Below are 23,936 nucleotides of genomic sequence, written 5' to 3'. Positions count from 1 at the left end.
TAAACTTGTAGGCCTAAGAAACATTATATGTCCAGAAACACTGTGAAACACATAGGATAATGATACAGTCGCACAATTCAAGCAGTAGATGTGGACAGGTTCAAGCACCGAACCAATAATGTTGTACGGTAGACAAAACGAGGTTTAGATTGAAGTATGATTACGCATCAGGCCAGTATTGGCATATGGTAAGCAGAATATCTTGACGTTGTGAGTGACAGTATGGGCATGGAAATATAGTAAGCGCGCCGGGTAGCAGTGTAGGTCCACAGTACCAAGTTTTTACCTAGCTGGGTTCCGGCATCGAAATTGAATATGCTACTTACCAGTATGCATCTGTTCTTGGCATGTGGGGCTGCTAACATTCACATCTAGTGCATAGATCGCCGCCTAGTGTTGGGTCCGGATGATTGCACCTTGTTGTCCTGGAAGAGTCTTCGAAGTATCACGAGATAGGTGGCTCCTCCCCTGGACTACAGTGCGCATGGGCATCGACTCCATCCCCAGATTGTTTTTAGCCATTGTGTCAGAGATGGAGTGAAATAGTGTAAATGATGACCATGCTAATGATTGAATGCAAGAAATAATCTGCAGCCGCTACGGGCGCCGGGGAGGAGGGCGGGCGATGTGAATGTTAGCAGCCCCACATGCCAAGAACAGATGCATACTGGTAAGTAGCATATTCAGTTCGAGGCATGTGGGCTGCTAAATTCACATCTAGTGCATAGAATACATAGCAGTCCCTCCATTAACGGCGGCTGCCCGTGCCAGCTGCAGAAGTCTGAAAAAGAGTTTTAAGAACAGCCTGTCCTACAGCTGCTTGCTGTTTGGAATGCACATCTACACAATAATGTTTAGTAAACGTGTGTGGAGTAATCCATGTGGCTGCTCTACAAATATCTTCCAAAGGAATATCACCTAGGAAAGCCATGGAGGCCCCCAACTTTCGTGTTGAGTGGGCCCTGGGGGGGACCGTTAAGGTGCGCTTAGCTTTGTGGTAGCAAATCTGGATACACTTAACGATCCACCTGGCTATTCCAGCCTTGGAAATGGGGTTGCCTTTGTGCTGGGCTGAGAAGGCAACAAATAGTTGTTGTGTCTTCCGAAAGTGTTTGGTCCTGTCAATGTAGTACATTAACGCTCGTTTGACATCAAAGTGTGGAGCATCCTTTCAGCCACTGTTTCAGGGTTCTGAAAGAATGTGGGCAGTTCAATGGTCTGATTGACATGAAACTGTGACACTACTTTAGGAAGAAACTTAGGATTAGTGCGCAGCACTACCCTATTAGGATGAATTTGAATGAATGGCTCTTGTACTGTGAGCGCCTGTAGCTCACTAACACGTCGTAAAGACGTGATGGCAATGAGAAAAGCTACTTTCCATGTTAGGAACTGAATCTCACAGGAATGTAAAGGCTCAAACGGTGGTCCCATCAATCTGGTGAGGACCACGTTGAGGTTCCACACAGGAGCTGGTGGGGTCCTGGGGGGGATGACCCGTTTCAGCCCTTCCAGGAATGCTTTAATGGCAGGCACCCTGAAAACAGAGAGGTGCTGCCTGTTTTGGAGATAAGCCGCTATGGCGGATAAGTGTATCCGAATGGAAGCATACGCCAGATTACATTTGTAAAGATGTAACAAATAGCAGATGATATTAGGAATAGATGCATCTAGCGGGTTGATATGGTGTTCTGTACAGTAAATGACAAATCGCTTCCATTTTGCTGCATAGCAAGCTCTGGTAGTGGGCCTTCTTGCCTCCCGGATAATGTCCATGCATTCCGGGGGCAAATCAAGATAGCCAAACTCTAGGACTTCAGGAGCCAGATCGCCAGGTTGAGCTGTTGCGGATGTGGATGCTGAATGTCGCCATGGTTCTGCGTCAAGAGCCTGGGTGTGAGGCGTAGTCTTTGATGCGGTACCACGGAGAGCTGTAGAAACGTGGTGTACCATGGTTGGCGTGTCCACGTTGGAGCAACCAGGACGAGTGTCATCGAGTGTTGCATTAGCTTTCTTGCCACCAGCGGTATGAGAGGTGCTGGGGGAAAAGCGTACGCAAATTTGCCTGACCAGTTCATCCATATCGCATTGCCCTGCGACTGAGGGTGTGGGAACCTGGCGGCGAAGCTTGGGCATTTTGCGTTCTCCCTTGTGGCAAACAGGTCTATGTCTGGATGACCCCACTGCTGGAAGTACAGGTGGACTACTGATGGATGTATCTCCCACTCGTGCATTTGGTGGCTGTACCTGCTGAGCAGGTCCGCCATCTGATTGTCCTTGCCTGGGAGGTGTTCCGCCATGAGGAAGATGTTCCTCTGAATGGCCCACTTCCACATGCTCTGAGCCAGATGAGACAGCTGTGGAGAGTGTGTTCCTCCCTGCTTCTGGATATAGTACATTGCCGTCATGTTGTCCGTCCGGATCAACACGACCTTGTTGCACAGATGTACCTTGAAGGACTTCAGTGCCATGAAGATTGCCATCAGTTCTAAGTAGTTGATGTGCATCCTCTTTTGCTGTGTCGACCATAGTCCCTGCACCGTGTAATGGAGTACATGCGCTCCCCATCCCTGGAGAGACGCGTCCGTCGTCAGGATAATCTGTGGCACAGGCTCCTGGAACGGTCGGCCCTTGCAAAGGTTGCGTGGAGTCCACCAATGCAGAGAGTTGTATGCCCGACCGGTTACCAACACTAGGTCTTTCAACTGTTCCTGAGCCTGAGTCCACTGGTGCGCCAAGCACTCCTGGAGCGGACGCATATGCAACCTCGCGTGCGGGACTATGAAGATGCAGGAGGCCATCATGCCTATCAACTGCAGAAACACTCTCGCTGGGAGTGAGTGTTGCGGTCTGAACCTCTGAATTAGCGACTGGATACTGTTGATCCTCGACGCGTTCGGCTGAGCTGTAGCAGCCAGAGTATCGATCGTCGCGCCCAAGTATTGCCGCACATGGGCTGGCTGAAGGTGCGACTTTGGATAGTTCAGCGAAAACCCCAAACTGTGAAGAAGGTGAATAGTGCGGGACATGTCTGCGGAGCACTGTTGTGCCGACTTGGCCTGAACGAGCCAGTCGTCCAGATAGGGGTAGACATGTATGCTCTGTCTCCTGAGGTGCGCCGCCACAGTCGCCAGACACTTCGTGAACACTCTGGGGGCAGTGGTCACCCGAAGGGTAGGACCTTGAACTGGTAATGCCTGTTTTGAATGGTGAATCTGAGGTATTTTTTGTGGGATGGATGGAGTGGTATGTGAAAATAAGCGTCCTTGAGGTCCAAGGTCGCGAGGAAGTCTCCCTGGTCTAACAGTGGGAGAACTTGCTGCAGAGTCAACATGTGGAAGTGTTCTGAAAGAAATTACATGTTGAGAGGGCGTAGGTCCAGGATGGGCCTGAGTGAGCCGTCCTTCTTTGGGATTAAGAAGTACAGGGAATAAACCCCTGTGCCCTGTTCTTCTACTGGCACGAGCTCTATTGCGCCTTTTTGCAGCATCACAAGAACTTCCTGCTGCAATAAGTGCAAGTGCTCTGCTGACATAGGACGTTGCCTTGGGGGTATGTTGGGTGGAGTGGATGTGAGCTCCAAACAATAACCGAACTGGATAAGTTTCCTTACCCACCTGTCCGTGGTGATGGATTTCCAGACAGGCAGGAACTGTTGTAGTCTCCCCCCGACAGGTGTTAGATGGTCGGGGGGCAGTGACATGGAGTCACTGTTTGTTGGCAGCAGAGGAACGGGAACTGTTGTTGCCTCTGCCTCTGCCCTTGGCGTTGTTACCTCTGTAACCTCCTCGACTTTGTTTGGGGTACGAGGATTGCGCACCACTTTTACTAAATTGCGTCTGCTTCGCCACGTGTCCTCTGGTAACACCTCGATTGCCTGAGCGACGAAAAGTGTTGCCCCTGAACTGCTGAGACTGAAGTGCACCCATGGATTTCGCAGTCTCAGTGTCTTTCTTAATCTTTTCAAGTGTGGTGTCCACCTCTGGGCCAAATAGCCTGTCAGGATTAACAGGCTGGTTGAGGATAGTCGTCTGTATCTCTGGCTGAAACCCTGAGATGCGGAGCCAAGCTTGACGTCTCAACATCACACTAGTGTTGATTGATCTAGCTGCTGTATCTGCAACGTCGAGCGCACACTTAATAGCAGCGTTGGAGATGAGCTTGGCCTCCTGGATGAGCATCTCAGCTCCCTCTTTAAACTCATCTGGAAGGTGTTGTAAAAGCTGCTCTGATGTGTCATAGTGTGCTCTGTCGTATCTGGCCAACAAAGCTTGCGTGTTTGAGATGCGCCATATGTTGGCTGCCTGCGCTGCCACCCGTTTCCCCGATGCCTCAAGCTCTTAAGACTCTTTGTCCGGGGGAGGAGCTTCACCAGTTGTTTGTGAGTTCGCCCTCTTGCGTGCATTGGAGACCACCAAAGAGTCCAGAGGCAACTGGCCCCGAATGAAAGTCGGGTCCCCAGGTGCCGGCCTGTATTTATTTTCAATTCTAGGGTTCACCACTCGTGCCCTAGTAGTGTCTTTGAAAATGTCAGTGGCATGCTTCAGCACTCCTTTAAGCATTGGAAGTGTCTTTACAGTCTTTTCGGCAGCAGAGAAAGTGTCGAATAGGAAGTCCACGTCCACAGGGTCAGCATGCATTTCTACCTTGTGGTTTGCAGCTGCCCTTTCAATTAAGGCATTGAATGCCGCAGAATCTTCTGTTGGAGAAGTTTTTGCTCCATATGAATTTGAATTTGAATTTAAAAACATTTATATAGCGCTCTACTACCGTGCGGTTTCTTGGCGCTTTAGGACTGCGAGGGGGGTGGCAGGAGCGGGGGGGGGATCAGACCTTGTAGGCTTGGGAAAAGAGCAGAGTTTTAAGACCCTTCCGAAACTCTATGTAAGAGGAAGTCAGTCGGAGTTCGGTCGGGAGGGAGTTCCAAAACGCAGGGGCGAGAACTGCAAATTTTGTTCCTCCGGCCTTTTTCTTACGGAAACGGTGGATGGTTAGCAGGGCCTGATGGGAGGAGCGGAGCTCTCTGCCAGGTGAGTAGGGTTTGAAGGCGGAGCAGATGAACTCCGGGGCGGTGCCCATTTTGGCCTGGAAGGTGGTACAGCCGAGTTTGAACAGGGCACGCTCTTTCACCGGCAGCCAGTGCAGTGCCTGCATTAAGGGGGTAACCCGATGGAATTTAGGCAGGCCGTGGATCAGGCGGGCAGCCTGGTTCTGCACTAGCTGCAATCGGCGAATGGCGTAGGCTGGGGCGCCGTTGTAAATGATGTTACCATAATCAAGGCGCGAGAGCACCATGGCCATCACTATGATTTTTAACGCAGGCAGAGAGAAAAAGCGAGAGATCTTCCTAATAGTTCTAAGGGAGAAAAAACAAGAAGAAACAACTGAGGAAACCTGTGAGTGAACGGAAAGTGAAGAATTGAGGAGAATGCCAAGGGTTTTGACCTTGGGAACAGGAAGCGGAGGGACACCAAGTGAGGATGGCCAGTGGGAGGGGGACCAGGAACTGCAGCCACCTCCAGTCAAGACTAACTCCGTCTTGTCTGGATTGAGTTTGAGGTGGTTGCAGTTCATCCAGTCCTGGATGAACAACATGACGGACTGGACGTTCTGGGAGGAGGAGGGGGAGTGGGAAAGGTTGAAAATTAGCTGGAGGTCATCGGCGTAATTAAACACCGTGACCTCGAGCTGCTGTAACATAAAAATTAGGGGGTAGATGTATAAATTAAACAAAAGAGGGGAAAGTGAGGAACCTTGGGGGACTCCACAAGCAACCCTGCGAGGAGCAGCGGTGAAACCAGCTAGGTGAACCTGCTTGTGGGTCAGGGATAGGTTGGTGGTCCCCCTGATCCCCTGAGGGCAACCATGAGTCCTGTTGTTCATCAGGGTCTGTGGCCTCTGGGAAGGTATACTGTTCCTCCTGGTCACCTTCATCACCATCCGAACATGTGGGTGAAGGCGTTGGACTTCTGGCTGGTTGCGGATAAATGTGCTCCACCAGTTGAGGAGACCCAGGTGCTGGTCTCTTCTTCTTTAGAGGGATTACAAACGGCTCCAGAGGCTGTGAAGTAATCTTTCTCTTCTTGAGCGTCAATTTGCCAGTGTCGGTGTCGATAACGTGTTCCGACTCCTCATCCAATAAGGGCTGTCGACCAGCGCTGCCACTTAGTTGAGTGTGACTTCCCCCATCCGAGTCCCTCGGCACCGATCGAGGCGCAAAGGCCTTTGGCGTCACCTTTGGTGGTAAGGTAAAGTGGATCGGCATCGAGGTTTTCTTCGGCGCGACAACCGGGCAGGTACCGAGGGTGTCTTCGTGGCCGACGCGGATTCCTTCTCCCAAATTCGTTTGAGGGAGTCTGCAACCTGCTTCGTAAAAGAAGCGGACGGCTTCGTCGAACCGACCGTCGACTTCGATCCACCCCCAGGAGAAGACTGGAGCGAGGACGACTTCTGTTTGGCTGCTGGAGTCGCCGAAGCGCCGTCGGCTGAGCTTCCGCCACCTTTCACGGCCCCATGCGTCGACGCCGATGTTTTCGGATCCACCGACTTTCCATGTGGCGTCGTGACTCCCGGCTTCGGTACGTTGCCCTTCGATGATTTGGCATCGACTGCCGGTTTCTCCGCTGACGCGGTGGGCTTGACCTTAGTCGGTTCCGTGGCCGACCGTGGCGTCGAGCCGATCACCTTACTCGACAGCTGGGCGACCTTCTTCGAGCCCGGCTGCTCGACCACCTTCGGCACCTTAGCCTTATCGACAGTCTTCTTCAGCTGCAAGGCCTCCGAAGATGACGTCGGCAATGACGTCGCAGACGGTTTCGGTTTCGATGGGGTGTCGCCCATCTTAGGTCTGGTCGATCCCGAAGGTTTCACTTTCGGTTTCGATTTCAGTAATGGCGGCTCCGTGGAGGTGTCCATAGCCGGGCCGATAGGCGGGGCCGAGGATCGAGGTGTATGGTCGTGGGTAAGGCCTAGTGGCGATCCCGTGACCTGAGCCTTTGTAAAAATCGGTACGGGGCACAGCTCATCCTCCGAGCTATCTTCCATGGCCCCAAAGGGTTCTTCGTCGTCTCCTACCTCCTCGATGCCTTCTTCGAGGTCTGGGTCCTCGCCCGCTTCTCCATAGTCGGTCTCGACCTCCGCCGATGCTGGCGAAATCTGCAGGTGAAGCTCTTGCTCGTCTGCTTCGGGGTGGTCGAAGATGTCCGCCGGAGCCGATCGCTGGGCCTCGAGGCGCGCCACGCGCCGAAGCTTGATCGTCTTCTGCGACCGGAATCTCGAACAGGCCATGCAGTTGGCCTCGTCATGGTCCGGCGACAGGCACTTGTTGCACACTGGGTGCACGTCGATGTGTGGGTACTTCGAACCACACACGGGGCAGTACTTGAACGGACTCCGTTCCATCGTAGTATCGTCAGGGTCTTGCTGCTTCGACAGGGCCTCGATGATCGAAGAGTCACTTGACTCCAACGAAATCCGACTCGACGAGATGGAATGAACATGAGACCGAACGCGAACAATACCGACGAAGCGAGTAAAGCCTTTTGGCCTTAAGAAAGTTGGTTTATGGATTCCGAACAGGAGACGTCGAAATCACATCCGAACCCAATGGCGGAAAAAACAATCTGGGGATGGAGTCGATGCCCATGCGCACTGTAGTCCAGGGGAGGAGCCACCTATCTCGTGATACTTCGAAGACTCTTCCAGGACAACAAGGTGCAATCATCCGGACCCAACACTAGGCGGCGATCTATGCACTAGATGTGAATTTAGCAGCCCACATGCCTCGAACCTAAGCTTTTGTCATAGCTGCTTTCAGCTGAAGATTAGCCACAAATAGGAGCTGTGATTGGTAGAAAACCTATTTAGAGCGCTGCCCAATGTCATTCAGCTGCATAGGGAGCCCAAACAGAAAACAGAGCCTGGTATTTGGTGGAGATCCCACCGAAGTCGCCAAAGAGCATTTCAATTGAAAAGGTAACAGTAGGCTGAGGCTGGCGACTGGTAGAAATCACACTGATGAAGTAGCCTTAGCTAGATGCCTGTTGTGAGGTAGCCCAAGCCTTCCTACTACGAAGAAGCTCAAAAACAAAAGGGAGAATTCTGACATAAAATCTTATTTTATGGCTGCGGTGCAGGGGAAAAAGGGCAGGTCCAGCAGCTCCACACTGTGCCCCAAGCTCTGGTGGAGCAATCCATAGGCTGAGGCAGGTATTACAGGCTTGAGGGGCCAGCTGTGTTAGCAGCCATGTTGTCCAGGTGACTTGACTCCGAGGAAATAACAAGCTAAGAGGTGGGTCACTATAGTGCCCGGCCCATTATGCTCACCCTTCCACACCAGAGTTGGGAGGGCCTGGAATCACACCCTCCTCCCGCCAGGCTTTCCATAACCCTCACGCTCACTTTTATCAGATTTCCACCATGGGCTCCCGGGCTGCAGTGAGGTGCGGAGAGAAGCAGCCCACTCAGCAGAACCTTTACGATGCAGTGGTGGCAAAAGGCCACCCAGCAGATGGCTTCACAGGATCGCCGCAGTCGAGGCAAGATCACTCAGGAGGTGGCCCGCACAAGATTGCTGCAGTCGAAGCAAGGGCACATGTTCGCCCGACCCCGCCCAGCAGCACACGGTGCAGCAGCGTCCAGAGGGCCGGGAGCCGCACTCTCCCCCCGAGCCCCACACCCCGGGGCTCCCCATCTGCATGAGGCATGCCCAGAAGCAGACCGCACTGAGGTGCGCAATGCAGCACAAGATGTGGCGCCGATGTCCCCACTGAACCACCTAGGTGCTACCCAGTGCGAGGCAGGGGTTGCTCGTGAGGTAGGCTGAGCAGGTGGAGTGGGTTGCATGGCCTGGTAAGCTTTGCAGCTTCTTTTTCTGTCCTCGATCCGGCTGGGGGCGCTAGATTCCGATTGCGTTTGCCCCTATGTTTATCCCCCGTTCTCCTGAGTGGGGGGGCGATGGCTGGGCTTTCGACAGGATTTGCGCCAATGGCGATACCTAGCATTGGGAGCCTCCAGGTGGAGCTCCCTACCAGTAGGCCATCTTGGAGCAAAAAAAACATGTCGACCCATACCAATAATGAGAGAGTCCGTTGGTTTCTCACAACGCATCCACCACTGCTTTTAATCCTTGTCTACGGTTGCCATTATTAAAGTAGACCACACTGGTGGGTAATTAAAAAAAAAATGTTAATTCACCTCTTTTTCTCATTTAAGATAATGAACCCCCCCCCCCCTAAAAAAGCCGCTAAACTGTAACTAGGCGACAAAGGCACACTCTTGATGCGCTAGGTATCCCCAATGATGACACAAGCCACCAACCAGGCTGGTGGGTAAGGAGTCTTTTTAAAAAAACTAAACACGCTTTTTCACACCTAGATTGAGGAGCATCTCAAAAGAACTAATAAGGAACTTGGTAGAAGTTAACTACTAATGTATTCGCTTTAGGTTAGTTTGTGCGCTCGCAGAGATTGCATTGCATTCCAACAGTTGTAAAAGGCAACTCAACGTAATGCTGGACTGAGGAGCAGATAATGGCTTATTAAGGCCCCAAATAATAGGTGCATGCCAGCAATACATATATTAAAAGGCATGGATGCAGAGGATGCTGTTGTTATCATCCTGAACCTGGAGCCTTTTGTTTCCATGGCAGTCATGAGCTTCACTGTCAGACAGTAGGTTATCAGGCGGTTTAGTCTCCCTTTCTGATACCTTGACTTATTCTAAGTAGATGGTTCAGTCCAGAAGCAATCCAGTTATCATAATCTGTTAAATTCCCTGAACAGCTCACTGGATCCATTACTTGGTTCACCCATCATAAATGTCATCCTAATATTACACTTCTCCTCTCCACGTCAGCGGAGTGTCTCCGTAGCGCACCTGATCTCCGTGAGTGGCAACAGGCTCATCCTTCTCAAGAGTCAACACATCCGACCTTTTACTAAGGATGTTGAGTTATACTCATGGTGCACGGGCCAGGTTCTTAAGAGACCAGCCCCAAACGATCACCTTCAACAGAGGTGTGTACTCAATCACAACGTCCGTAAGAGATGACGGGCATCTTCGGACGTCGTCAATTCCCTGGGATTTGAAAATTGGTATCTGATAGTTCATTACGTGAAGTACTGCAGTATGAGCAGAGTTGTAATGTCGCTTTCAGGAGATAGAAATTAACAGTCCATTTCACTCCATATCTCGTTATAGATTACGGCTTCCTTTTAAGTCATTAGCAGCTATCTTGGAATTAAAATGACCCCTAGTTGAACAGCATCTAAAAGACTCCATCGCGTGCACGTCTTTGTTTTAGTGACCGATGATCCGTCTCCCTCATACACTAGAGTCTGCTGAGTGCAGGTTTATATATAAGTGTTCCTTCAGGTCCAGTCTGAGCGAGGGACACAGGCCTCGTGCTCCTTCTCTCAGCTCTGCAGGGCCTGTGAGATAGACCTTTCTCTTCAGTGGGCCAAGAAGGATCTGGTAGGACCTTCACCTTAGCACGCATCCACTCTGCAGGTGACACGCATCTCTCACCTGTGCCGGGACTGCCGCCTTGCTCCTTCACAGATGTAATTTGCGTATCCTCCATGACATCGTTTCCCATGAATAACACATCAGAATCCGCAGTCATGTGACCTGTCAAAGTAAGACAACAGCCGGGCTTTACACTTGTGTGTGTAAGATCACATGGAATAATTTGAGGCTCTAAATCCATCAACTCATCTGCACAAAATAATTGATCATTATTCTTATTTTAAATTGATTATATTACACAGATATGTGTTCACTAGATAAGTCAATGATATATACCCAATAAATACTTCGTATGTGAAAACAAACATATGGGTTGGTTCCGCCTTTAGCCGTTTTGCTGCTAAGAATATTCTCCCCTGTGGTAAGTCCTTTCATTTATGTTTCTGGAACTTCACACTTAAGCCTTCCAAACATTCCCCCCTGCAATAAGGGACATCAACAAAAGGTTTGAAGTGCAAGATGACTAACTTCCCAGCATTCAGGTACAACCAAAGGTATAAAAAATAATACCACAGTATGTTAACTTCTCCAGGGGATGGTCCATTTTCCCTTTTTATGTGCTTTCCACCTACTTGCAATTTATGGTGGAGAAAGATGTGAAGGCCATGGGTGAACCCGGAAAGCTATACATTTCTGAAGACTAGACATTACAAATTCAGCAACAGGTATTTTTTTTATTAAATTAAAAAATAATGGAAAAAATAGAAATAGCTCACGTTTTCATCTGTAATTGTAGACCTCAATTGCAAATTTACAAAAGCAATACATGGTTACGTCCGTTAGACCCTTCTCATTGTAGGTTTTTTAGTGTTTGTTGGTTGTCCACAACATTTGAGCTGCAGCTTATAATGATATTTCACTGTGTACCCACCAGGCTTCAATTCATACTGGGAAATTAATGGATGAAAAATGAGTGGCATCTATGCATTTTTTAAATGTGTCCCAGATACTAATTCTAGGGATGGTGGTTACTCGGAGAAGCCTGAGCTTAGGTTGCCCACACCATCATGTGATTCAGAGGGTATTTTGCAAAACGTGATCTTTCTTGCACACTCACCCACATTTGGAAGCCAATAATGGAGAGACATTGAATTCATAATGTTGGACTTGGCCCTTCTAGCAGGTTCACCTCTAAACTTTTTGCTTTTGATATGTGACTTGGTGTTAGTGATTTTTGGTTTCTGCGCATTTTACCACTGTGTCCCAGGGTAAAGTGCGTGCGTGTGGTAAGGTTGGCCTGCCCTACCATAGGAATGCATGGGGAATGTATGTGTCCCTGGTAGTTCCTGATGCGTGGGGAGTGTAGGGGCGAGTTTGGTATGTGCGAACTCGTGAGAGTGAATGCTGCGCTATTATGTGTGCAGCGTTATTGTGTCTAGTGTGGAAGTGCCACTTCTAGAAGTTGGCATGTCTGTGTAATTTATGTGAATTGGCTGTCTGGCTTGTGATTGGCTGGAGCTGGCTGGTGTGCCAGGCTCCAGGAGTCAGGATGGGTCTGCCCCGGTGGTGAATGGATAGATCTGCATGATTGATGTGAGGGAGGAGTGTACCTGGGACCTGAATAGGGCTGGGCTTTCCCCACACAATGCTGGCTCCGCCCCCTGTGGTGTGTCTGATGACCCTAGCCTGTCCTGTGAATGGGGAGAGGGGCTGAGCAACAGAGTGCTCCAGAACCAGCTGTGTCTGGTTTTTCCCCCACCCTGCACCCTAGAGACAAAGGGATTTTGTGTATAAAAAGAGGCTGTGACCTCATGTTAAATGTTCTTGTTTCCTGACTTGAATCTACCAGGGGCGTGCTGCTGCTGGGGCCCGGGGGAAGGCTTGCCTCCCTGGGCCCTGCCCAGCCCCTGGATACCTGGAGTTCCTGCTTGGATTCTAATAGGAGGGGGCTTGCTGCTAGTGGGGCCCAGGAGGGACCGCCATGGGGGCTGTCTCCTTGCTGGAGTGCCCTGTATGCTGGCCCCTGGGCCCTACATTGCCCTCCCTGATGCCCTAAACTAGCTTTGCTCTGTTTTGTCCTTTGGGGCTGGGTGCCAGTCCCTTTAGAGCCAGGGACGCTTTATAGCCATTTTGCCCGCTTATTTAAGGGCCCCCGAGTGCGCAGGTGCCCACCCTGCGTCTTCACTTTTATTTTATTCTTATTTACGGGTGCCCACCCAGTTTATGTGCACCTTAGCGGGTGCCCACCCCGCTCCTACGTTTATTTTGTTCACCGAGGAAGCCTACCCCCCATTTGTGCCCCAAGTTTCACCGCCGCGGCACCGGGAAGGAAAATGCCGCCAAAACCGGAAGTCAGGCGTCCGGGCGCCTGGAGCGGGGCGGAACTTCCACTTGCTTCCAGGAAGTCCCGCCCGCCGCCGCACTGTAATTGGTCACCAGCCCCACGCCCCCTGCTTGCCGAGAAGAAGCAGGAAGTGGCGCGAGTGTGGCGGGGCTCCGATGACCAGGAGGGAGCCCCGGAGAATGCAGTGTCCCGGAGCCTTGCGGCTCCACCCTAAGTCCCGGTCCCAAGATTGGGGACAGGGTGAAGACTGGCGCAGAAGTAAGACGGAGCTCCCGTAGGGAGGGAGAGCCCCGCAGGCGCCAACCGTCGACGTCCAAGCCCCGGGTCCCAGGAGGGGGCCCGCGTGGAGCGGGGAAGTGGCGCCCGAGGCCGCCATAGCAGTGTGGGGCTCCCGTGATGGAGGAGAGAGCCCCGCGTCGTGCTAATCCAGACTGCCCCAGAGCCTCCCTTCTGCCGCTACGGAGTCCCGGTAAGAGGGGAGGGGGCTCTGTGCAGACGATGGTTGGTGTCGGATCCAGGCACAATAGTATGCTTGCAGTCAGAGCGACCCCGTCTTGCAGCGTGCCGCTCCAACGTTGGGGGCGAGGTCTTTGGCCTATGGGCCCCACAGTGCTTGGGGGGGCTCATTTGTCCCAGAGAGCCCCGTGGGGGCTTCCACGCTTTTGGCCCCATGACTCTTAGAGCCTAGATAACTCCAACGCTTCCTATTATTTCTCAGAGCCCAGATGGCTCCAACGTTGGGCACATAGTTATTTCAGGGGCCAGAGTGCTCCAAGGAACATTCTTTATTTTCAGAGCCAGAGGGCTCCAACGATGAGCATGTTTGGTGTCAGAGCCTAGAGGGCTCCCCATGTTTGGCGCAGTTTTGTTTCTAAGGGCTAGTGAAGGCCCATGCCGCAGTTTTGATTCTACATCTGCCCAGCAAGTAGTGGGCAGCTGCACTGTTTAGGTTCTTTTCTTTCTAGGGGACTTGTTCCTTGGACTCAGGAGTGACTCCTTCATCCCTACCTTGGCCTTCCCCAGCTGCGCAGCACTTAGTGCCAGCTGCAGCGTTTAGGCCCTGTTCTTATCCTCAGCTGCCCAGCAAGTAGTGGGCAGCTGCTACGTTTAGGGTTTGGCGGAGTGGCGCAACCTGGACCCTGATGTGATTTATGTGCTACATGTGAATTATGCGGTAATGCTTTGGGTGTTAGGAAATGTACTGTGTGTAGTATGTTTTGCGCACCCTGTGTTCTGGCCTATACCTCTGAATGTGTCTTCATGCATAATGTTTAAAGCTTCTTGCCTATACCTCTGAATGTGTTTTTATGCATCATGTGTGAAGCTTCTGGCCTATATCTCTGAATGTGTCTTCATGCATCATGTGTAAAACCTCTGGCCTATACCTCTGAATGTGTTTTTATGCATCATGTGTGAAGCTTCTCGCCTATACCTCTGAATGTGTCTTCATGCATCATGTGTAAAACTTCTGGCCTATACCTCTGAATGTGTTTTCATGCATCATGTGCCAATATACTTGCCTATACCTCTGAATGTGTTTTTATGCATCATGTGTGAAGCTTCTGGCCTATACCTCTGAATGTGTTTTTATGCATCATGTGTGAAGCTTCTGGCCTATACCTCTGAATGTGTCTTCATGCATCATGTGTAAAACATCTGGCCTATACCTCTGAATGTGTTTTCATGCATCATGTGCCAAGCTACTTGCCTATACCTCTAAATGTGTTTTTATGCATCATGTGTGAAGCTTCTGGCCTATACCTCTGAATATGTTTTTATGCATCATGTGTGAAGCTTCTGGCTTATACCTCTGAATGTGTGTTCATGCATCATGTGCCAAGCTGCTTGCCTATACCTCTGAATGTGTCTTCATGCATCATGTGCCAAGCTGCTTGCCTATACCTCTGAATGTGTTTTTATGCATCATGTGTAAAGCTTCTTGCCCACACCTCTGAATGTGTTTTTATACATCATGTGTAAAGCTTCTTGCCCACACCTCTGAATGTATGTTTATGCTTAGGAGGTTGGGTTTCCTAGTATAGTTATGCTAGTGAGTCCATGGTTCCCTGCGTGATATTTGTCTAAGGTGTTTAGGATTGGTAGGTGGTACTTACCTTTTACCAGTGGTTACTGGTTGTGTGCTACAATTGTTATTTGGTGCTACAGTTATTATATGTGCTAAGTGTTATTCCTACAAAGTGCTATTTCTACCAAGTGCTAGTTCTGAAAGTGCTTATTCCTGACAGTGGTCCGTGTGGCCCTGTCCCATGTACATAATACATACCACAGCTCTTCTACGGCAGCACTGCGAGAACTCCATTGGCTGCCAGTTCATCTACGAGTGCGCTACAAAGCAGCGTGTATTGTGTTTAGGGCTGTTCATGATCTGGGCCCCATTCCTTTGCGACGAATGTTTGCCTGGTATTGTCCAGCTAGAGCTTTACGCTCCTCGTCATCCAGGCTACTGGTAGTCCCGCGATTCCAGAGAGTGAGGATGGGGGGCCGCTCTTTTAGAGTAGCGGCATCCAAACTCTGGAACTCTCTGCCTATATCCTTGAGAAGCCTTGGAGATCTCTTATCTTTCAGAAAGGCTCTAAAAACTTATCTTTTTCCCAGGATAGGCTGAGCTACTGTTTTTCTCACTGAGTACGGGTCAAAGCGCCAGGATGCCCTTTGTGGTGACAGGTTGCGCTATACAAGTATGCCACAATACAATACAATACAATACATAATCCCCTGTAAATTCTGCATGTGCATGTTGGCACATTGTAAAGTGTGCGTTTCTTATCTAATGTGTTTGGTATAATATAAAGGCTATTTTTATATATAACCTTGTGTGGAGTTTCCTTTGTGGTGGGCCTTGGATGTTGTTGCTGGTCGGTGCGTGTGCAAATACTTAACCTACATTGCCTCCGGGATAAGCCTTACTGCTCGTGTCACGTTATCTAGAGGGTGAGCAGGGGTTATCTTGGCGTGTAACTCCCTTGCCCTTACTAGAGTGGTGGTTTCTGCCTGGCTTTGGCGCCAGCCTTAGCCAACCGGGAATCGCCATTTCTAACACATAATAACAATTGTTGTACTATTCTGTGTGCCACACTTCTCCTGATAAACAAGGTACCTCACTTGTGAGGCATGGCTTGCGAACACGAATGAAACACAAAAGTCCCCAAAAAACAAAGTGGAGACATCAACATTTTTGGTGATAAAGGTAGCTGTGTTATTTGGGCCCAGTCTCCGCCACCACCAAGGAAAATGTAAAGATTCATGCGTCCAAGGTGAGTTAAATAGTAGTTTATTAAAGAGGCAAAGCATTGTCGAGTGTTGTCAGTGCCTCATACAAAAGATCCCCTTAACCGCTTCGCAATCCAGATCCACTACCCTTCCAAATACCAACAAAGGGCACGTGCCACTTACAAACACAACACATCTTCCTCCTTTAAAACCTGGCAAAATGTACCAAAATAAATAAATAAACCAATAAGTTATAACCCTAAAACAATAAATGCAAAATACACATAACAATTATAAATATAATGTGTTCCTTGAGCAAGGAGCAGAATACAATATAATGCCAGCAACTGCATGGCAGTCCTCTCTGTTAAATCATAACTAAATCCTTAACTTTTTCTGGTTGCATATTGTCTCTTACCCACTTATTAGTGTGGGAAGATTGTGCAAGAACCATATCAGGGTTCTCCATACCATTGTATGCAGAAGTGTCCCCTTGTTCACCATCTCCACAACACTCTCATCACTTCCCTCCCTACAACAACTCTCACGATTTGCACTGTTGTCATCGCACTCAAGACCTACATTTTGCCCTCATCATTCCACAGCCAACCGTTCCTTATTTCCACATCACCTTCTCTTCCTTCCACACAAGAATTTTGTTGTCTCCGACCGCCGCCACAGCGGTTTCCACGGCCGCCACCATGCTGGATATCCCTACCACAACCCCATTTTGATATTCCCAGCTAGAGAAGTGAATCAAATTGTTTTTTCTACTAGCCAGGGAATTTTTAAATACTTTAATTTCTTTCACATAATTTTTCTCACCCCCTACCACTCACTCTTTCTACACATCACACATAGCCTGACTCATTAACAACAAGTGCTCCCGCGTAATTCGTAGGTTGTAGCACGCCCCGCCCCGTAGAGGGACGGGAAGACCCCTACGATGAAGCATGACACTATGGGATTCATAGTGTGTGAGGGGTATTTTAAAAACACATAGTTCTTTCTTGTCAACCACACGAATCAGCAATATACACTGTATTCACTGTGTTTCTATGTATGTATACATACACACACACACACATATATTTATTGAGCCAGCAGTATCGACTGGCATTGAATCAATTATCCATTATCCATTATCCATTATCCATTATCCAAGATGGTGCCCTGGTTGCTTGTGTGATGGACACATAGTATGTTTCAAATGTTTTACATTGGTGTAAATATATATGGTGACGTATTGTTTGCCAATGTCACGCATGACCAAGGCCATAGTGCCAACCGCATCACCAAATTGGATAGTGAATGGGCACTAATAAATTAACTGAGCACCGTGGAGTGAGCGCTGTTGTTGTCCAAGGATCCGAGCTTTGTGCATGTATTTATGATCACTGGGAAAAAAACCACAGTTAAAAGGTAAGTTGCCTTTGAGGCTCAAACGCGGAAAACACTGGAATTCCCAGTTATGTTTAAGAATGCACACAACACGTCAAAACTCACTTATTATGGGTAAACAAATAAAACCATATGTAAACAAATAAAACCATACCTCAAAGGCGTCACTGCCATCATGAACAACTCTCCTGCAGAAGTATCCAAGTGAGGATGGACAAAGCAGGAAATCTCATCTCTTCAAACTAGAACGCGTCAACTGCTTCTTTGTAGCAGCGACCTTCACCTATAGCTGAAGGAGGGGTGAGCAGCACTGATCCGCGAGGGCTGAATCCATGCCAGATTTCCCTAATATCCTCATTAGGATTTTCAAATTTGGGTTAGGTCTGGCCTAGGCAGACCAACATTGGACACCTCGATCTAGTACAGCCCCTAAGCACCTAGGCAGATTATAAAGAGTTGTAATGCCTGCTTTTAAACAGAAACATTATCCACCAATTGCTTTCACATTGCAGCGCTATGAACTATCAGGGTGCACACACAACACTTCTGCACAAACCACTGATGCCACATGCTGGAGACTGGAACATGTCTCCAATTGTAAACCTACCTGCTATCTGTTGGAATTATAAACTGGCCCCTAGCTCCTCTGTCACTTAACTAAACCTCTTGTATATTGTAGCACTGGTACTAACAAGCGGGTCGTTCCTAAAGGCTGACGTGTAAGAATCAGAACAAGTCACCTTAAAAAAGTATGAGCTAAAAAGGGTAGTCCAATTGAACACCTTGGTTCACTATACAAGATTTAAAGCACTTCCCAATTATGTTCTGCACAGATTATTGAATCAATTCTAAATAGCACAATATCGGCACCTGAAGGACTGCACAGGCTTTCTCTTCTTCGATAGGCCTGGACAGCATTGGCCTGCATCTCTTCTTCAGCATTAACACCAGCCGGTGCACCTCCACTGCCGACTACAAGCTCTGAAATGAGAAAACAGTTCTAAGCGTAGGCAAGTATTCCAGTTAGGCATAAACACCACGACTGCTCATCATGCGACAAAAACTTTTCTATGCGCTGGTTATACAATTGTTCTACGAGTAGGCGAACATCCCACAGACGCATAAACACGAGCACTCCTGCTTATCACTGATGATTATAAAACAGATTAAAGTGTGTGTGTTTGTGTGTCACTATCACAGTCCTAAACCCCTATACTGCAGACTATAAAACAAATCAATGTATGTGTGAATATCGCAGTCATAAACACCCTTAACTGCTGAATATAAAACAGAGCTAAGTGTGTGTGCGTGTGTGTGTATGCGTGTGTGTGTGTGTGTGAATATTGCAGTCTTAAACCCACTAACTGCTGCTTATAAAACAGATCAAAGTGTGTGTGTGTTTGCGTCTGTGAATATTGCAGTCATTATGCCAATAACTGCTGATCATAAAAAAGAATACCGGTATATGTGAATTTCCCAGAGAGGCATAAACCCAATCACTGCGGATTATAATTATAACTAGGGCTCCCAATTTTCAGTTTGTACTCATTTTTACACATAAATATTGACAGAAAACCACCAAGTTTCCAATCTGTATTTTTAAATATGGGTAACATACAGAAAGAAAAGTGCAACGTACCCTGCAAGCACCTATCCTTGGCATGTAGTGCTGTAGATTCCCATGCTGGACATACTCCTGCCATTTAGTGTTTGGGTCAGATGTTGCAAGTTGTTTTTCTTCGATGAAAGCTTTTGAGCCCTGAGGTTTCAGTAACTCCTCTGGCGGTAAATGCGCCACTCACCGACATGTCACTAACTCCATTGTTAATTTACTTTTAGCCCAGCAGGTGAGAGTATGTATGGAGTAGTGCGTATAGAAGTTAAGTGACCATGCAAGTAGAAAAGAAAGACATTAAAATTAAAAGCTATCTGCTGCACCCACTGGCTTCCGGGAAGGTGGGTGGGCACATGTGAATCTAAAGCACTACAAGCATCGAACAGATGCTTACTGGCTAAGCACATATTCTATTCATTGCATGAGTGGCTGTAGAAACACATGCTGCGCAAAGACTGTACAGCAGTACACCCTTAAGCGGTGGCTAGACAGTGCTTGGTGAGAAGGTCTGAAACAAAGTCTTGAGGACAGCTTGACCAACGCAAGCCTGCTACTTTGCCTGAACCTCCACAGTGTTTTGCAAATGTGTGCGGAGTGGACCACAGAGCAGCTCCACAGTATCAGCAATGGGTACACTGCCCCTTGAGCGCCATAGTAGCTCCCTGTTTGCGAGTGGAGTGTGGCCTGGGGCGGGAAGGTAGGGCGCTTTTAGTGTCAGTATAGCAGGTCTAGCAATTACTGCCTTTGACATGGGATGGAATTATCAGGCTGGCAAAAACATACAAACAGCGATTTGGTCCTGACTGTGTAATACAAAAGAGCACGCTTAACGCCAAGTGTGTGGAGTGCCCTTTCAGCGACAGAGTAAAGTTGAGGGAAAACACTGGGAATAATATAGACAAATTAAGGTGGAAAGGGAAGAGCACTTTGGACAAAACCTTAGGATTAGGAACTGAAGGGGGCAAGTATGCAGTGGCTCGAAAGGGAGTCCTGGGAGTCTAGTAAGGACAATTTTAAGGTTCCAAACCAGGACAAGGGAGCAACCGCGAAGCTATTACAATCTTAAGGCCCTCCATGAATGCTTTCAAAGCAGGGATTTTGAAGAGGAAAGAATACTTTCTGTTCTGCATATATCAGCAATGACAGCTAGATGTAGCCTGATGGATGTGCAACCCAAATCTGTTCTTTGAAGATGTAGGCAGTTACAAATTATGTCACTGGAGGGGTTGACAGATTGATGTTGTTTGGTATACAGTAGTGCACAAAACACTTCCACTTTGCAGTGTAGCAATTGTGTGGTGGGCCTACGAGCCTCTCTTATAATTTTCATGCCCTCCTGCAGCAGACCAATGTAACCGAACTCTAAGACCTCAGGAGCCAAATCACTAGATTGAGCCGCCTGGGGTCTCGGTGCCGGACTTTGCCTTGGTCTTGAGCGGGTAAGTTCGGCCTGTTGAGGAGCTCCTCAGGTGGAACAATGGATAGCTCTAGCAGGGTTCAGAATCATGGTTCTCTTCCTCACCACAAACGGAATAGGAGGAGATGAGGATAAGTGTAGGCAAAGATCCGTTGCCAGTTCATCCACAGAGCACTGCCCCTGGACTGGGTGTTTAGAAACATTTTGCGAAGTTTTAGCATTACACGTATTCTGCAGAGGTGAAAAGGTCTTTGTCTGGGGAGCTCCCCCTGTGGAAGTAATGAAGCTGGACTTTCAGGTGCCGTTTCCTCTTGTGGGCTTGTTGCCGTGTCCTCCTGAGCAGGCCTGCAAAAATTGTTGTCCACTCCGGAAGGCATTGTGCCGGGAGGTGAATGGTAGATGGTGCAACAGTAAATCTGTTGTGCTAGGGATGACAGGTGAGGTGCGAATGTGTCTCCTTGTTTATGAAGGTAGAACACGGTTGTGTATTCTGTATGCACCACAACTACCTTGCCTTGAATCTGTAGGAGAAAAACTTGGAGTGCTAGATGAATGGATACCAGTTCCAAGTGGTTGATGTGTAGACGCCTGCAGTGAGGTGGCCAAAGATATTGGACTCTCATATTGTTGCGATGGGCCCCCAAGCCAGCTAGCGATGTGTTCATTGTGATGGTCACCTGCAGAATTGGGTCTGCAAAGTGCAAAGTTTTTGCTGTTCCACCGCGGCAGAGAGTGCAGGGTGCTGTCCCTTACCAACACCAGATCTTCCCTCTGACCCTACGCTTGTGACCACTTGCTTGAGAGGCACATATGAAGCCTGGCATGTGGCACTTTGGCAATGCATGAGGCCACCATTCCTAGCAAATGCAAAACCATGCGAACAAAAGGCGACTGAGTGGCTGACAAAGAGGCAGAAGCTGCTGAACACCTGTACTCAGTGAGGTCTGTGGAAGGCTTTGCCACGACTCAGGTGAGCACTACCCCTAGAAAAGCCTGGATTTAGAGGCTCCTAGTGGTGATTCTGTGGCATGCACCGTGAAACCTAGACTGCGTAGGAGGGATCTGAGTGTGAGTCAGGCATTTTTGTCTGCTTGCGTTCTTGATCAGCCAGTCATCTAGGTAGGGCAATATGTGAATTCTCCTCCTTCTGAGATGAGCACCTACTAACACTAAATGTTTGGTAAAGACTCTCAGGCAGTAGTGACTCCGAAGTGCTGGCCACTTACTGTGAAGTGGAGGTGGCAAAGATGAGATGGATGAATCTAGATGTGGAAGTAGGCGTCCTTCAAGTCAAGAATGGCCATGAAATCACCTTGCACACGTGAAAGTATTCTGGCAGGATGTATCTATGGAGAGGGTGGAGGGCGAGGATTGGCCAGAGAGATCTATCCTTTTTGGGAATGGGGAAGTATATGGAGTAGGCACCTTTGCCCAGGTGGTGCAAACTTCCACTGACAGGTCTTGTGTGGTGGGGGATATAGGGTAAGCCTCCTTACTGGGGTGCCTCTGCCCTTAGAGCTTATCCCCCCTAAAGGAGCCTCTTGTGAAACCCCTACAACCCTGCTGGTGATAGCCCTGTTGCTGCCTTTAGTAGGATTGGGCAAATTCTGGGCAAGTGGCTTAGAGCTGCCTTTAGACTGTTGACTCTAAAAGGAGTCCCTGCCAGAAAGGACCTGCAAGGCGCCCATTGTAAGAAAGTGACTCTGTATATACTGGACCAAAGTAAGGTGCAGTGTGCACAGAGTCCACAGTCCCCAGAGGTATGGCAGAGGCTAAAGTTACATATAACTTCTAAAGTTGTAGCTTGGTCGAGCAGTGAGGCAGAACCAGAGGACAGTGTAAAGCATTTGATGTACACACTCAGTCAGCAAATGGTCTCACACACTCGAGAACTGAACTCTAGGCCAATTGTTTTGTACATAAAAATATATAGTTGTTTATTTTAGAACCACAAGTAGGTATCATAAATACTTTCTCAGAATGAGATGTTGCAATTGGGTGCGTACCTCCTAGCATAGTGTACCCAGGTGGGACTGCATGTGCTGTGTTTGAGGTTGGATAGTTGCCAGTGATTGTTCCTTTAAGTGAGCGCTGTGTAGAGTTTCCGATGATAATCTCTCAGTAGTGTGAGATCTATAGCTAGAGCATCTATTTTATTTTCCAGGGATCTATTCCTGCAAGCACCACATCAAGTTTACCTAGAACTGAGGCAAGATTGGATTCTGCAGGCTTCTGAACACCGAACAGCGGCATCAGTGGTCATGAGTGTATGAGCTGGGCACCGGATCGGAGGCGTTACATCTTTGCATCTGTGGTTTCAACTTTGCTTAAGGATTCATTGATGTATTGCGGATTTAGGCTGGCTTGCAGGTGCCAGCTCAGGCAGCGACACCCCACAGCAAGAGAAGCGCAGAGCGGCAGATGGTGTCAGGGGAGAAACAGGCCACAACAGGTCCTGGAAACAGTCTGGTATTGTGCCCTATAGGGAAGGTAGAAACAGCGGCGGCCTCCAGCCAACGTCATCAGGTTAAGGTTCCCGCAATATTTGATTGAGGGCAGTCAGGTCCCTGTCAGGCACCGGTCAGGAACCTCGGAGCGGTCAATCAGTGTAGTCCACAGTGGTCAGTAAAGGACACTAGTACACCCCTGCAGATGGTGTGCACCAGAAGGGAGCCCCAGTGAACAAATATCAGGTAAGCAGAGAATCCATTTGGAGTCTATATAATGTGTGCCGTTTGGCCAGAATGAGTCATGCAGGACCTACAGTCTGTGCTGTCCCGTAATACAGACTTCCAGACCTACTGTCAACCCAAGCGCAGACCAGGTGAATCGAACAATTGCATTAGCCCCACACCCAGAGCCGTGATGAAAGGTCCTGCTGGTCCAGAGAGATGTATGCTGCCCATGTGGGGTGTTCCCCACTTGTTGATAATTACCACGGGGGGCGAATGGCTCAGGCCGTGGCAGTCGCTGCTCCAGAGGCCTTGGGACCCTGACCAATATACAGCAAGTTTTCTTCTCTGGACGAACAAAGGGAGAGAGCAGAGCAGGGGGTTGCGAGGTGGGTTGAAGCGAGCCCCGCCCAGCAACAGTCTAACAAGGCCGTACGTTTCCGCAGATACCAATGGGCCCCGTGGCTTCAGAGCGGGCTGCTGTTGAGAGCTACCTATCTGCGGGCCCCACGGAGGCCGCTCATGCTGCAGCTGGTTCCCCAGCTCCGATGACAGCTTCTGCGGTCAAATAGAGGAGTCGATGGCCGTTGGGTTGAGGATAAAAATGCTGATTATGGGATCGCGCCGCAGACCTCATCTAATCCATGTCCGCCATTTTGGCCTCCGTGGCCACGCCCCACAGGAAGACACTGAATTACATTATTACATTTAATAATGCTAACTTCAGTTAGGAAACAGCTAGACATCTAATTTAAAGGCCCTTTAGTAGTTATTCCAAATCTGATTTAA

At 49.0% G+C, this 23,936-nt stretch overlaps 1 protein-coding gene across 1 annotated transcript in view; it reads right to left on the bottom strand.

The window, feature by feature from the left end:
• Window positions 1-23,936, bottom strand: part of LOC147737776 (uncharacterized) — a 77,989-nt gene that overhangs the window by 19,003 nt on the left and 35,050 nt on the right. The window contains exons 6-7 of the mRNA XM_086935320.1: window positions 18,314-18,424; window positions 10,528-10,629 (exon numbers count right to left, since the gene is read on the bottom strand). Coding sequence (XP_086791446.1) covers window positions 10,528-10,629; window positions 18,314-18,424 — 213 coding nt within the window. The remainder of the gene's footprint in view (window positions 1-10,527; window positions 10,630-18,313; window positions 18,425-23,936) is intronic.

This window comes from Lissotriton vulgaris, chromosome 1_1 (assembly GCF_964263255.1).
Source record: "Lissotriton vulgaris chromosome 1_1, aLisVul1.2, whole genome shotgun sequence".
NCBI classification, from domain to species: domain Eukaryota; kingdom Metazoa; phylum Chordata; class Amphibia; order Caudata; family Salamandridae; genus Lissotriton; species Lissotriton vulgaris.
The sequence above is the reverse complement of the archived record's forward strand: the minus strand, read 5'-3'. Positions and strand labels throughout refer to the sequence as shown.